Raw genomic sequence first — 15,059 nt, forward strand, 5'->3', positions numbered from 1 at the left:
CTATTCTAAATCTAACCGCAAGCATCCACACATTCAGTCCCAGTCGTTGCCCTCTACTCACATTACCTTTTCTGTAGTGTGAAACATTTAGTCAAACGCGGCACTGATGTCGAGGGGTTTGTATTGGAGCGGAGGACAAATGGCTCCAGCTTAGGTGGGGTTTACATTAGACCGTATCAACGGATCATCAGATTAACGTTTTTAAAAACGATTAGCGTGCACACAGCAACGCCAATACAGGATTCGCGTGCACACAGCAACGCCAATACACGGATACGCTAATCACATGACTAATTCGGCACGTAAGTTGAAATGTCTCAGTGAGGCTCATCGCTTCCTCCTCAGCGGCTGCGCTCCAAATCACTCCGCCCTGAACAGCGAGTGCCCTCTGGAGGGTGCGCACTCCAGCCCTGCGCAGCTCAGAGCGCGCGAGTGTAGTGCACGAGCAGTGATTCGGGACTGAGCCGCTGTGCGCAAGTCACTTACCACTTGCAAGTGGAAGGATGGCAAGCCTAAAGACAATCATAACTACACAATGGGCAGTATTTGCATCAGTATTTGCAGTATTTTCATACTTTTATACTCTTTAATGAAAGGTGATACAAGGTGGAAGTCCGCGCCGTTTTTCAGCAATTGCGTCACATGACCAATGCCAGCGAATCAGGAAGGTGGATGTCACAGTGACGTTGTCCAATGACGACACCAGCTAGAGCTCAGCACAGCGTATCCGCGTATTCTCAATGTTTACACAGCACCGGACCAGACACGATCTGGATTGAATACGTGGACCCTGGCGGATTCCCGTTTCCAGGCGTTTTAATGTAAACGGACAGTGCATCCACGAAGAAAACGAGACAGATACGATCTAATGTAAACTTGGCCTTAGAGACAGTTTCAGTTGGCCATGATGGCGTTGAAAATAAAGTCAAGTGCTAGAAGAAGTACATAACATTCAGTGATGGGAATAACGGCGTTAAAATAAAGGCTGTTATAACGCCGGGTAATCTAATTAATTAGCTACAATCGTTATAACGCCGTTACCAGTATCAGTCTAAGCGGCAAGCTTTAGCTCAGTCACTGCCGGTGCTTGCATTGAGTAGCCTATTGAAAACAATCCTATCATACACTTGTCCCATCTTAACTTTTCATTGAAGATAGGACGTTTTAGCGATACGGCCCCTGGTGTTTACGGTTAACTGCAGTAGGCTGTGTTGATATTGCATACTGCTACGGACTAGGCACTTTTCTTCGAAGTGAGACACAGAGACCTCATACTGCAATTGTTTTCCAGCTACTGATATTACGGTTACATGGCTGCTAATTGTGCACAGCCATTGGGAATGGGATAGCTGGAGCTGACCTGATTAGCCGCTAAGCTAATATAGCAACTCTCTGATGCTAAGTAACATCAGTGAGTAACCAGGTTTTAGTTCAGATCTTGTGTATTCTTATTACGTTGACATTAATATTCACCAGACTAATCAACCATCGACTTCATTCATGCGCCGTGTTCTTGTTTCTTTGATAGTCAAGAATTTCCTTGATGATACGTACCTGGTTAACATCGTAGTAAGATGTAATCCAACACTGAGACTTTTCTTTCGCCGAGTGGCAGCTGTCTTCAACTGGGGCGGGAGGGCGGGACATGACTGAATGGGTGTTTCTGATTTGTCAGCTGTCGTCCTTACACCGCATGGCATGCCCCAAGCGTTTGCAACGCAGAATTCCAGGTTCTCCGCTTCAAAACGATTGATTTTTTTTTTTTTTTTAACAACCAAAAAAAAATTAACCGGTTGACGTTGATTCGGTGAAACGGTCATCGGTTAACATCCCTAATTTGAGCATATAACTGAAACTAATTGTCTGAAACGGAATTTAATGTTTTTTGAAACGGAAAATGGGAGGCTCTACGATTCAGACCCTTCGATTCAATTAATTTTGATTCTGCAACTAAATATAAAAGACAAACAAACCTCAGATTTTAAACTTGAATTAACAATCCCATTGAAATTTGTCTGGAAAGATAAAAACTTTCCAAATGTTGTTGAGGGAGCAGGGTATGAAAGTATAAAATGCTTAAAACAAAATATTTAAAATAAGGATATTTTGACAACTTGAACTGATGAATTCCGGAGCATTTGCTGAAACATGTCCTACTAGGAATGGAATATCTTAGCTCAAGGACATTTATCATGTTTTTAAACCCATCAGTCTGTACGGTGGAGTATGCCCGCATATCATAGGCGAGGTAGCCACCAATAGCCTTCGAAATGGCTTTATTTCTAGTTTCATTCAGTTTTGGTCTATTCACATCAGTCAGTTTTAACTGTCCCTGCGTACCTGGTTTTACTACTTTTTGTAACACTTTCAGTTTTCGATTCGGCAGCACTTACTTCGTTGAAATCCACATTGTGTTTTCGTTTTAAATGATTTGCGAGGTTTGTAGTTGACCCTCCCTTATACTTGGCATCAACATAACGTGCGGCACGTTGCAATGTCCTTCGTGTCTTCTCGAAACCCAAAATGTAGCCAAACTTTCGATTTAAGATGAAACGCAGGCTCTTTAAGCTTGGCTTCTGCCATTTTGGTGCCCAGCAATGGCGTTGCCATGTAAAGTGTCGGCTACTATGATTGGACAAGAGCAAGGAGCCAAACCAATCAAATTGCACGTTTTATTTGGAAGCAAAACTGTGCTCTATTCCAGCCGATTGCTTTCTCCAGGGATGAGAATTTTCCGCGGATCTGCGGAATTCCGAGTTTTTCCCGCTGAAAATGTCATTTTTGTGAAACGTGTAAACCCGTTGAGAAAATTTCGGGGGGTAGGGGTCGGCGCGAGGCGAGGCTTGTGGTGGCACAAGCAGGCAGGACCGACCGACTGCCCACCAGCATCTTTCGGCAACGCTCATCGCAAAATTAGTTGCAGCTGTGATAACGGAAATCGTCGTTGCTTTCTTCAATATTTATGCTAACGACGATTTCCGGCAACGTTTTGGCGCTAGTTTCATCTCACTTCTACAATTCACGGAGAAACAAGCTACACGTACATGGTTTTGATCACTTCTTAAGTTCTAGTTATTTTGGTTAGTTTTCAGTTACTTCGCCAATATGGCGAAAGTTTTGGACCGCAAAAATGAGGATCGTGCCAGGGAAATCGAACGGGATAAAGAACTGTTTCCGATGGGCATGGCTCGATATTAGCGTTACCGTGCAGATAAGGACACAAACTGTGACGACGTGCCTAACAGAACATATCCGAAAAGTGGACGTGCCGGGAAAGGTTCTGTGTATTCTGTGCTCAGATATGATCAATTATGGAAACACAGGAGCTAGAAACATCCAGGAGCGCATCAAAACAAAAAAGCACAAAGGTACGTTTTACTTAAATTGTCAAAGATAGTCAGGAGGAATCTAATATATCGTTACGGTTACCTCCATTATCGCTCACGATATATGTCACGGAGTGAGCCGTGATGCTCGCGCGCACACACGCGCCTCTCACGCAAGCGCACAGCGCATAGGCAGTAATCTGCTGGCAACGTTCAAACATCTTGGCTGACCTGTCGCTGTGAGTTGCACTTCATTTTTGCCATTACTGTTTTCTGTATGGATATTACTGGTTTTCAAGCATTTCATACTCCACCGTTTGCCATAGTTTCTAACGAGAGCAGCATTTGTTACGAGTGCAGGGAAAGGCCGACCGGCATTCTAGTAACATTTGTTTGGCTCCACTCATGTAAAACGCATCACACATTTCTAAGCATTTTCATCTCCCATCTGTTAAGCATCGTCTATGGTCTAGGAAACGCGTACAAACCGGTTATTTCTAACGTCAAGTTTATTTAGTTCTAGCCTTTTTATAATACACAACAGTTTTCAGTAACTCATTACGCGAACTCCACATACTTCCTGTTTGTTGTGAGAAACCGAGGGACTGTACCATTGGCTTGTTATGAAGGGGTTTCGCGGGTGTTTGGTAGAACAGACTATTTTAACGGGGGTGTTTTACTGGTGTTGAGGAAACATGTATTTTACTATGCACTGAAGGGTTTTTGGTTAATGAAAATTATTTTGGATGTTTGTATATTTTGTGTTTGTTTCTTTAAATTATTTTGTATTTAGGATGTCATTATTTAGTTGATTGATTAATTTTGCAATTTGGGCTCAACTGCGGGCGGGGCTGCGGGTATGTAAGCTCTGCAGTAGCTCCAGAGCCTCAGTTGTGGTTGGAACGTCTTGTTTGAAGGTGCTGTGGTTTGGCTGGCTAATAGTTTTGTTCAGGGTCTTTTTGATTTAGTCTGGCAGACTTGAAGCCTCTTTATTTTTGTGTTTTCTTATTTTGTTTGTATAGTCTTCTTTTTGGCAATTTGAACCTTTTGGTTGGCGCACTGTAAATATTTGCACTATTTTAAGAAAAGTTTTGAAAATAGAAAAAAAAATTTTTTGGAGGAAGTTGTTTTCCGGCTCTCTGTCTGCTCCATCGCCGTCCATCCTTGCAACTAAAATAAATATATAAAGTTTATAAACGTTTTAAACCGTCATGGAATTTGAAAACATTCATTCATATATATATATATATATATATATATATATATATATATATATATATATATATATATAAATATAATATACGTATATGGAAAAGGGGGATTGTGAATTGGGCAAATGCCCCCTAGACCGGCCAGGCATTTCAGAGTTTTTTAAATGTCCCATTCTCATCCCTGTTTCTCGCGTCGATTTAACAATGTAAGTGTTGCGCAGTAAAAGTGCGTTTTATAAATCAGTAAAAATTGAAATACATACTGTCGCCGAATCGAGCCGAAAATACAGCTACATGGATCCATAATCGGTAGCCTGGCAAGCCAGGCTAAATGTGAATATTTAGTCTGGCCTCGATCCGTAGACATTTCTGAAGTGGGTAGGAGGAACAAACCGCTGTCTTTCAAACTGTCTCTATGCGTATAGGCCAACGCTCTGACCAATCAGCGCAACTGTGACGTAGTCAGAGCGACAGAAAGCAGTGGGGGAGGCCTTGAAATTAAGTAATTTTTCAAAATGCGTATTAATTAATAAACAGGTTCTAGATATTAAGAAGTTTGGAGATAATGACCACAAGTTTGGAGTCTGTACCACATACACATTTTTTTTCCAAGTGTTTTTCAAGGGTTTGCTTAAACTGTTTTTGAGAGTTTTTATTTAGTGGTGTTTGGTGAAATAATTTCCCTTAAATTTAAAATAACGGGAAAATAAGAAACAATCAAAAAGTAATGTTTCAAAGCTGTTTATTAATTCTTCGTACTGCACAAACAAGCCCCATCCTTTTGGCTACGAGCGGAGCCAGCTGGTAGATCAGACTTTTGCCATAGCCGGTCGGCAAAACAGCGAAAACGTCCTTCTTGAAAAGGAATGAGCGGAGAGCCTCTTCCTGCTCATGTTTCAACGAAAACTACAAGTCTAATTCTTCTAAAACTGATTCCAAAGCGGAGTCAAACGCGCGCTGTTCACTAGCCCGTAGCCATCTTTCCTGCTGTGCTTTCTCCAGCGTCGTGCAGCTTTGTCGTCACTCCTGCAAAAGCCCGCCCAAAGAATCCAAACAAAAACCTTGCATTGTGATTTGGCGGGCACGATTTGATGCCCGGGGTGTTTTTGTTTATATGGTGCAAGGCTAGACCCATTTGCTAGGCAAAAATATTTTTGGCCGCCAGGCGGGTGGGTCTAGTTTACTAGGCTACATAATCGGTACAGCAGGTACAAACTCGATTTTCGGTGCACTGTGGTGAATCGTTGCAGCTCTATCTGAGAGTGCAGAGGACTAATGCCGTATCTCACAACAATTAGTAATAATGAAGCTAAATTCGTGGATCCGCCCTGTGATTTGGAGCTGCTTCAAAATTTAATGGGTTCTTCCATGGTCCTTTCACCAAGTTTCATGGAAATCTCGTCAGTAGATCAAGTGCAGTCCTGCTTACAAACAAACAAACTGCACCAAAAACTGCTTTCTTTCCCTGATGTGTTAGAAAACGTGCCGTTATTTAACTCTAGATGGTTAGACAATATGTTTAACTTTCTCTTTGAAATGTCCCTGTGGATAAATCCTCTAGAGTAGAGATTAAATAAATCTGCGCTGAACAAATGAAAGTAAATACACAACACCCTCAAGCACAAGAGGAGAAGCAGTACAATGTGCATAGTTGATAAAATAAAACATCCGGGCTCTTCATCTCTTTGCTCACAGTGACTTTATGATCTTGCATCGGTGTTGTAAGCCTGAGTCATTCCTGTTTTGAGTCATTTTGTGCAAGTGTGCGTTGGTCATTATAGAATCACCCCAGTGCTGAGTTGTGGTCTTTAGTGGTGTTGGATGTTTCACTCAGTGCAGGGACAAGGAAGTTTTGTACCAAAGAGGACACGAAGATCCGCATAATTGTGCGTCTGGATGTTATTCGGAACGTTCATGGGAGAACTAGCAAGGTGTAATGGTTTAATAACTTTTTAAATACTCTATTATCTAGTCTCAAGTGTTGTAGTAGATGTGCTGTCTGTTAGGGGTGCCAGTAATTGTGACGTATGGATATAAGCAACAAATGTTACTAAAATAAAGGAGATGGACAAGGATTTGAATTGAAAAGGCAGAGTTGTAGCTTAAAGGTTCTGACTGCAAAGTTGAATTCTGGGTAAATTGTTCTATTTCTATTGCTCTTGGAGTTTCGAGATGTTTACCTGCTGCGCGCGCACAGTGCATCCTGCGTGTAAATGTTTTGCCGAGATAAAGAGTCCCGCGTTTTATGATTCCGGAGATTGCCCAAGCAAGCAAGCAGCAATGTCATGTGACCACCATGGGGCGTGTTTGTTTGACCGACTTTTAACCAAAACAAGTCGGCGTGAGCAAACATGGCGGACTCGGCTCTCCGTCCAGCTAAAAGCCAGCGGAAAAGAAAAAGCAAGCCTGCGTAGTGGATGCAACTGCAAGATAAAGCAAGGTTGGATGGCGTGTCATTTTTCTGGTCAGATAACTAAATCATTCTAGCTAGCGCTTGGCTGTCTGAGCCTTAAAGGACATGGGACATGGATTTTTTTTCTTTCTGGGTATAATTATGTATAAAGGACATAAGAAATGCCATCTAAATCACTGCAGGGCGTCAAAAATGTGAAAATCGTCACATTATTCAACTTTTTTTTATACATTAGCGTAAAACAATGATTCGTTAATTAGCTAAGCGGTCACGTGGCCCGTGACGTCACAAAAACTTTCCAAGGAGCCAGCGCTTGGGTATCTAATGTAAACAGGTTACCGAAATGGACACCATCGACAGTGACATTCCCGATGTTTCACAGAGATGTGAAGTTAGACCCTATCAATTCGAACCGATAGCTGGAAATTCACATGAACATAGATCTTGTCTTTACTCTGACGGGTCAGATGATTCTGAGAGTGAGAGTTCATTCAGTCCCCATGAAACTGAAAGCGGTCGGCTCGATAACACTTCCTGGTAAGTTAAAAACAATTCTGCTCAAAGGCTAATGATCTGTTGAAAGAAGTATTATTTTTGTATCATACATTGAAAGTTGGGGCGGCACGGTGGTGTAGTGGTTAGCGCTGTCGCCTCACAGCAAGAAGGTCCTGGGTTCGAGCCCCGGGGCTGGCGAGGGCCTTTCTGTGTGGAGTTCTCCCAGTGTCCGCATGGGTTTCCTCCGGGTGCTCCGGTTTCCCCCACAGTCCAAAGACATGCAGGTTAGGTTAACTGGTGACTCTAAATTGACCGTAGGTGTGAATGTGAGTGTGAATGGTTGTCTGTGTCTATGTGTCAGCCCTGTGATGACCTGGCGACTTGTCCAGGGTGTACCCCGCCTTTCGCCCGTGGTCAGCTGGGATGGGCTCCGGCTTGCCTGCGACCCTGGAGAGGGATGGAGCGGCTAGAGATGATGAGATGAGACATTGAAAGTTCATCATAGATCTAGCTAAAGTCCGTTGCAAGCTAGTTTTTTTTGCTGATATTTTTCGAGATTGATTGAGATACAATGCTTCCAGAGTCCGAGATGAAAACATTCAAAATGGCGAAACGAGTCAGAATTATGATAATCAATAATTGATACACCCAAAATTATAATACTGATCCTTACCGCATGAGGCCCATGGTAAAACCACACTTCCAGGAGGGGCTGCCGTCTGCCTCCCAAGCCGGCCGAGAGCGCTCCTCATTGGGCACGGCCAGGCGGGCGAATGCCCTGGTCCGTCCGCCCTGTCTAAAAAATAATGGTACAACTCCGAGTGAAGGTATCAATGCGCTGCCGAAGCGCGCAGAAGGTGTTAGTACGCCTGTCATTATAGTGCGGACTTTCCATCGCATAGAAAATCGCCACGTTTCAATTTGTGTAACTGAACTTGTTTCATATCACTGGTCATATAAACCTATGTAAACAGGAAAAACGCGGAAGAGTTTGGTCGCATCTAACTACAGCCCCAAAAAATACCATTGGCCATACTGAGCCTAGCTACATTGCTAACAGGAGTGACAGCGCGTCTGACTGACTGGGAGGTCGCAATACACCATGATGTTCAATGTACGTTAAACACTCTAAAAACGAAACAATCCAAGACACAAAAACTATTTTGTCGCATTCGTCATCATCACGATTCACACTTCTCCATATTCATCTACCCGCTTGTGCTGTACCTGAAAGTTTTTGTGACGTATGATCACGTGACGGCGGCTCTTCCGGTTGTAAAATATGCATATCGGAGCTCGAGCAGAAATGCCATATAATCATCACGAATATAACGATTTTGCTGAATTTAATAGATAATTTTGTATTTGTTGATGCAATTATTTCATATTTTTAATGGAAAGAAACTGATATAGCGTGCATTTATGTTTCATGTCCCATGTCCTTTAAATTGCATGGGCTTGAGTCCACGGTAGCGACCATGGAGTTGTACACCTAATGTTTTGATCTTACAGAGAAAGAAGCAAGAACACGAAAGCACTAACAGAGAAAAGAGATATTTGGCTTTTGTTTCACGGATCTATTTGCAAACGTCAATCACAAATTACATCCGTGCGACTCAAAATTCTCCGAGGTCGATGCAGAGTCATGATGTTTTCCGCACGTCGCCATCTTGGTATGACGCAGTTACATAGTTGTGCTAATTAGTTCAAGCTCCTCACGTATGGCTATTTCCATTGGGCCGTACTGTTTACCTCAGGAGGGAGGATATTCGGTCCCAAAGCGGAGGAAAGTGACTGTCTGGGCATTAAAACGACCACATCTTGTTCACATGATGATGTTCTTGCGAGACAGAGGAAAATGACATGCACAATTTAAAAAAAAAAAAAAAAAAAAAATCTGATGAATTTGCAGTCGGCACCTTTTAATGCAAGTCATTTTTGTTACCAGTCATTTATGCAAGATTTTTTTTCTTCAGTTCTTCAGAGTTGTTTATGGCTTGCCGTAGGTCATTTTCATTACTGCTTTATTTTTTTTTAAATATATATATAAAGTGTAGAGTTTTCTGACTCTAGTGAGGTCAGCATAACTAACAAAGGCGAACACGAAGCAGAAATAGCTTAAATGACCGCTGAGACACAGGAAATGGGGCAGAAATGACTGTTATTTTGTCCTGGAAGCAAATGAGAGTGGTCATGTTTGTTACTGCCAACTTTTGAAGCTATAACGAGGCAGAAATGGCAGCAACTACTGTCATTTTTGTTTGTCATTTAAGCAAACGTTGTTAAAGGTGATCAATTTAGAAGAACTGTATCACTTGGCACTGCCATCTTTTAAAAAGTGTATTGTGACACAGTGGATAACAATCAATATTCTAACGATATGTTCAGTTCTCGTGAGTATCCTTTTTAAGTCAAGTAGTAATGAACTAAAAGTTCTCTGGCAGAACACAGACTTCATTCAGAAACTCACGGGCGTGTCTCAGGATGGTCGATCAGATCCGACGTGAACGCTCTGCTCTACTTTGTGATTAGTGATGATAACCTGAATTTAATAATAATAATCTCATCTCATTATCTCTAGCCGCTTTATCCTTCTACAGGGTCACAGGCAAGCTGGAGCCTATCCCAGCTGACTACGGGCGAAAGGCGGGGTACACCCTGGACAAGTCGCCAGGTCATCACAGGGCTGACACATAGACACAGACAACCATTCACATTCACACCTACGGTCAATTTAGAGTCACCAGTTAACCTAACCTGCATGTCTTTGGACTGTGGGGGAAACCGGAGCACCCGGAGGAAACCCACGCGGACACGGGGAGATAAGGTATTAGGCAGAGACCCGTCCACCCGTAAATTTGACGGGCGATTGCCGATTTCAACGGGCAAGTATACACACAGACGGATACTGAAACGGACGATAATGCCGAAAATTTTCGCACATGAATACTCCCACATGTCATCCGATAAATCCAGTTATGTTCCGCCCACACACGGACTGGCCATCGGGAGTAGCGGGAGTTTTCCCGGTGGGCTGGTGGTTCAGCGTGGGCCGGCGGAGAAAAAAAAAAAAAAACAGTTGCGCGCTGGCCTTTAATATGATAAGCAATGTTAACAGTTTCTTTAACAAACTGTTAACATTGCTTATTACAGTTGCGCGCTGGCCTTTAATATGATAAGCAATGTTAACAGTTTGTTAAAGAAACTGTTAACATTGCTTATCATATTAAAGGCCAGCGCGCAACTGTTTTTTTTTTTTTTTTTCTCCGCTGGCCCACACTGAACCACCGGCCCACTGGGAAAACTCCCGCTACTCCCGATGGCCAGTCCGTGTGTGGTTCCGCCATCATTTACAAATCGTAAGAAACACAGTTTAATACGAAAAATACTGAAAACTTGAAATGAAAAATCAGAATATTTCATCGTTTCCGCCATTTTGGCCCGCACTGAATCTTGTAACATGCGGACTGAATAAATCGCGAATTCTGATTGGTCGAAAATTGCCAAACACCCTGCGTTGTAGTTTCCTCTTTCTTGGCGGGAGAACCGCATTTTTTTTTGCTGACTCACTCTTCTGGATCAAGATGAATCCCAACAAACGCCCCAAATTGAATGTGACAAAAACTGATTCGTTTTTCCACAAAAAGACAGAAAAGGTATGTGTGATACATTGATTAACAAGGGGGGTTCATTGGGGTATGGTAAAATAGAATACTGTTGGTTTTTTTTTTTTATTAAATACTGTAACTAGATCAAAAGATTATATACAATTCATTGTTGTTTATTTTCTTTTCACTTTTGTTACCAAATCAAACACCATACATACATCTGATACATTCAGGAGTGAAACTGAAAAAAATACAAAGTAAAAATATGCAATATTTCTGATCAAAAATTACACGCCATTTCACCCTGAAAATGTCCTAGAATGCAGGAAATGAAGTCTAAATTTCAAAAATTTTCTGGGGGGGCATGCCCCCAGACCCCCCTAGAGGGACTTCGCGCCTGCGGCGCTCGTCTTCGCACCTGCGGCGCTTATCAGGATTATATAAAATATTCTTTTTGACTGGTAAATTTCTTTTTCTGCCTAATACCCTACGGGGAGAACATGCAAACTCCGCACAGAAAGGCCCTCGCCGGCCCCGGGGCTCGAACCCAGGACCTTCTTGCTGTGAGGCGACAGCGCTAACCACTACACCACCGTGCCGCCCATGAATAAATATATAAAAAATAAAAGTAAAAAGCCCACCAAGTAGGGGTCAAGATGTAATTCCAGTGGTGTAGCAGCCACAGTCCCACCAAAAAGGTGCATGAAAACGAGTCCCACATCTCCAGCACAGCCGCCGCGCCGCCGCCAGCAACATCACTCGAACACCACGCCGTGGATCCACAAAGCGAGCAGAGAAGCTCCGCCACGCAGAGCGCTGGTGTGTCCCAAACCGCCTGCACAGCCGCCGCGACGCCACCGAGCAACATCGCTCGGAACATCACGCCAAGCGTTAAAGCGCAGAGCGCTGGACAGCCACGATGTAAAATGAGCAGCGAGCTCACTGCAGTCCACAGCTGGGAGTGCAGGCATCGCCCACGGCGAACCAAGGCCTGGAGGGAACCAACGCCCAAACTGGGTCCGGAGCCACACCACAACCGGCAGACAAAACACTCAAACATCAAACTACACAAACACACACACACACAAAAAATAAATTGAAAAAGAGAGAAAATGTATATTTAAAAAAAAGCTCCGGTGAGAAGCGGCAGCCAGAATGCGCATGACATGCTCTCAACCGGAAACGAGAAAAAAAGTCGCCTCACAAACATCTCACAATCAGGCTGATGACCCCAGCGAGTCCCTGCATCATGAATGTTCTCCCAAGGTATTTTTATCATTCAGCAGCTCTGTGTAGACGCCAGGGTTCAGTTCCGTGTGTGACTCAAAGAAGAAACTAGCACTTGCTCAACATGGTGGCTTAAAAAAAAAAAAAAAATCGTCATTTTATAAGATGTGCTGAAGCAACAGACTTTCTGGTTGAGTTTGTCGCAAATGAGACGACACTTTCAGCTTCTGTGAAACGCTGCCTTGAAAGGAAAACGACTCCTGTTGTGGATGTGTGGGATTTGTTGGAGAAATCCTCCTCCTGAAGGTTAACGTGGTTGCAGAAGCTTTGTTGAGGTTTAACTTTTATACGTTAATGAGGAATTCTGAATTTTTTTTTTTTAAGATTGTAATGATGTGGTGTTTTGTGTTTTTTCTAGGCTTCCTCCACTTGTGACTGCTAATCCCTCCTTCCATCCATCGTCCTCAAGCCAGTCTCGATCCTGGTGTCCTCTGCTCCCCCTCTCGTCCTCCGTGTCCTTGCTGAGCTCCAGTCGCGGTGTTAGCCCAGCCTGCTCTCCTCTAGTGCTGGCATGGCGGGGCGAGTAGGAGTGACGCGGACCAACGGCACGACTGCCGCCGCCGCCAACAAGATCTGCCAGTTCAAGCTGGTGCTGCTGGGAGAGTCGGCCGTGGGCAAGTCCAGCCTGGTACTGCGTTTCGTCAAGGGCCAGTTCCACGAGTACCAGGAGAGCACCATCGGAGGTGTGTGTGTGTGTGTGGTCAGAGTTTTATTAAATGAACACGTTTGATATCAGATGTGGCTCTTTACAGCTACTTTAACATCCACTTGTGTACGAGTCAATGATTGATTTATTGAAGGATTCAAATCATGATCATGTTAATCATAATCTAGAAAATGAATAGAACTTACCTTTTTTTTCCTTATAGTGAATTTGATTAGCAGTAACGTATATAAAAAAATCTCTCTCTCTGATATAAAATGGTATACATACCTGTATAAGCCTTCAGTCAGTCTAGTTTCAGTGTTTGTTTAAAAAAAAAAAAAGTTTGATTTCCAAAATGCAGGTGAGGCATGGCGTTAAGATAGAGCTTGCACTAGTCATGTGATCGTGCTATTTTTGTGAAGACCCGAATGTTCACCGATGACGTACTCCACCCATGTACGCCATGAACTTTTAAAAATGTATACATTTCTACAATGGTAGAAATGTTTAAACAATTCCTGATACATTTGTACGCCACTCGGACAGCTATCGTCTTTGTTTTTCCCCAGGGAATAATTCTTCTTAGCTTCCAGCTAAATTATGGGATCGTGTAGCATAGTGTGATGCGTTTGCATAATACGGCTGTAGTAGATCATCTAGGTACCGATCGACGACTATAAGATGCTTGCCGAGTATTCGGACACCATACATACTGCTGTTTGCATACTAATCAGTGGCGAACTGTTACTATTAGAGCTGGGACTTGAGCTCAGCCAAGACTTAGCTAGACACACCAAAAAAGCAACAGGGCAAAGGATTTTGCAAGGGATTAGCGGCAGGCTGCCAGGTCGCTCTGTTGTGTGGAGTTGTCGATGTTGATTTTCAAAGTAATTGAGTAAATTACAAAGGGAAATGAATACTGGAGTCTGGGTGAAGAATACTGTTGCGAGCGTGCAGCGTGGAAGAAATCTTATGCCGCTTTTCCACTACCAACGCGGCTGAGTCGGGCTGAGCCGTGCCGTGCTGAGTTGGGCTGAGTCGAGCTGAGTGGGGCTGTTGGAGTTGCATTTCGACTACAACCGTGCTGAACCATGCTGGCTGGAAGTGGGTGGACACATTGGGTGGAGTTAGCGAAAGTGGGTGGACGTCACGTGATGTCGTTAGGTGGCGCAAACGGTGACATCAGTGACCTTTTAAGCGGTAGTCTCACGACCTGGATAGTAAACAATAAACATGGAGTCGTTAGTGTTGCTGGTCTTGGTGCTGTGGCTTGTTGTCACCGACAACGCCAACAGATACTGGCAAGAGCGTATAGATGAGGCGAGGCGCATAAGGCTTCAGAAATTCTCGTAATTCTTCTTCTTCCGGGTTTACGGTGTTTACAGATCCCAGCGTGCTCGCGGGGTGTGTGTGGGCATGTGAGGACACTCCTCCTCACCAATCAGTGCACAGGGGAGTGTCTCCTCACGCCCCTAGCCCCACTCGGCTCGGTTTGGCTTGCTTCAGCCCCACTCCGAAACCGTGCGAGTTTTGGGTGCTGAGCAGGGCTGAAGCGAGCCGAGTCGTGCTGCTCTGAGGTAGTCGAAACGCGAGCCGTGTCGGGCTGAAGTGAGCTGAAAAAGGGTAGTGGAAAAGGGCCATTAGTTTCTCGGTTGTTAGCCTGTGCAGGGTTAGCCTGGACCCGCCCATCCTAAGTGTGGCGCAACACGGGGGCCTGTTGCGAACTTAGTCGGGCAAGGCAAGCTATCTACAGCTCTTCCAAGCTCCTGAAAAATCGGGAGCCAATCAACTTTGAGCATCTCCAACGGCCCTGGGTAGAGGCGTGTTCAAGGCAGTGACGTAGTAGAACTGCGACCGGAAGCCATAGATTGTTTACAGAATCTATGCCGGAAGCGCTTCATTCACTAGAAACATTACGAACATGGAGCAGCGGCAAGCCTTTGACACAGCGGTAGATGCTGTGTTGAAAGCATTCAACGGGAAGTTCTCATTGAAAACGGAGCAAAGAGCAGCCCTGGAGGTATTTATCTTCTTCCTGTTACTCAAGCAGTTTCCGTCGCGTCACATACGTCA

General features: G+C 43.9%; 1 protein-coding gene across 1 annotated transcript in view; it reads left to right on the forward strand.

Annotated features, from left to right (window-relative positions):
- rab5c (RAB5C, member RAS oncogene family) overlaps positions 1-15,059 on the forward strand; it is a 55,157-nt gene that overhangs the window by 10,947 nt on the left and 29,151 nt on the right. The window contains exon 2 of the mRNA XM_060901983.1: positions 12,699-13,023. Coding sequence (XP_060757966.1) covers positions 12,852-13,023 — 172 coding nt within the window. The 5' untranslated portion in view covers positions 12,699-12,851. The remainder of the gene's footprint in view (positions 1-12,698; positions 13,024-15,059) is intronic.

Source organism: Neoarius graeffei, chromosome 20 (genome assembly GCF_027579695.1).
Source record: "Neoarius graeffei isolate fNeoGra1 chromosome 20, fNeoGra1.pri, whole genome shotgun sequence".
Classification (NCBI taxonomy): Eukaryota; Metazoa; Chordata; class Actinopteri; order Siluriformes; family Ariidae; genus Neoarius; species Neoarius graeffei.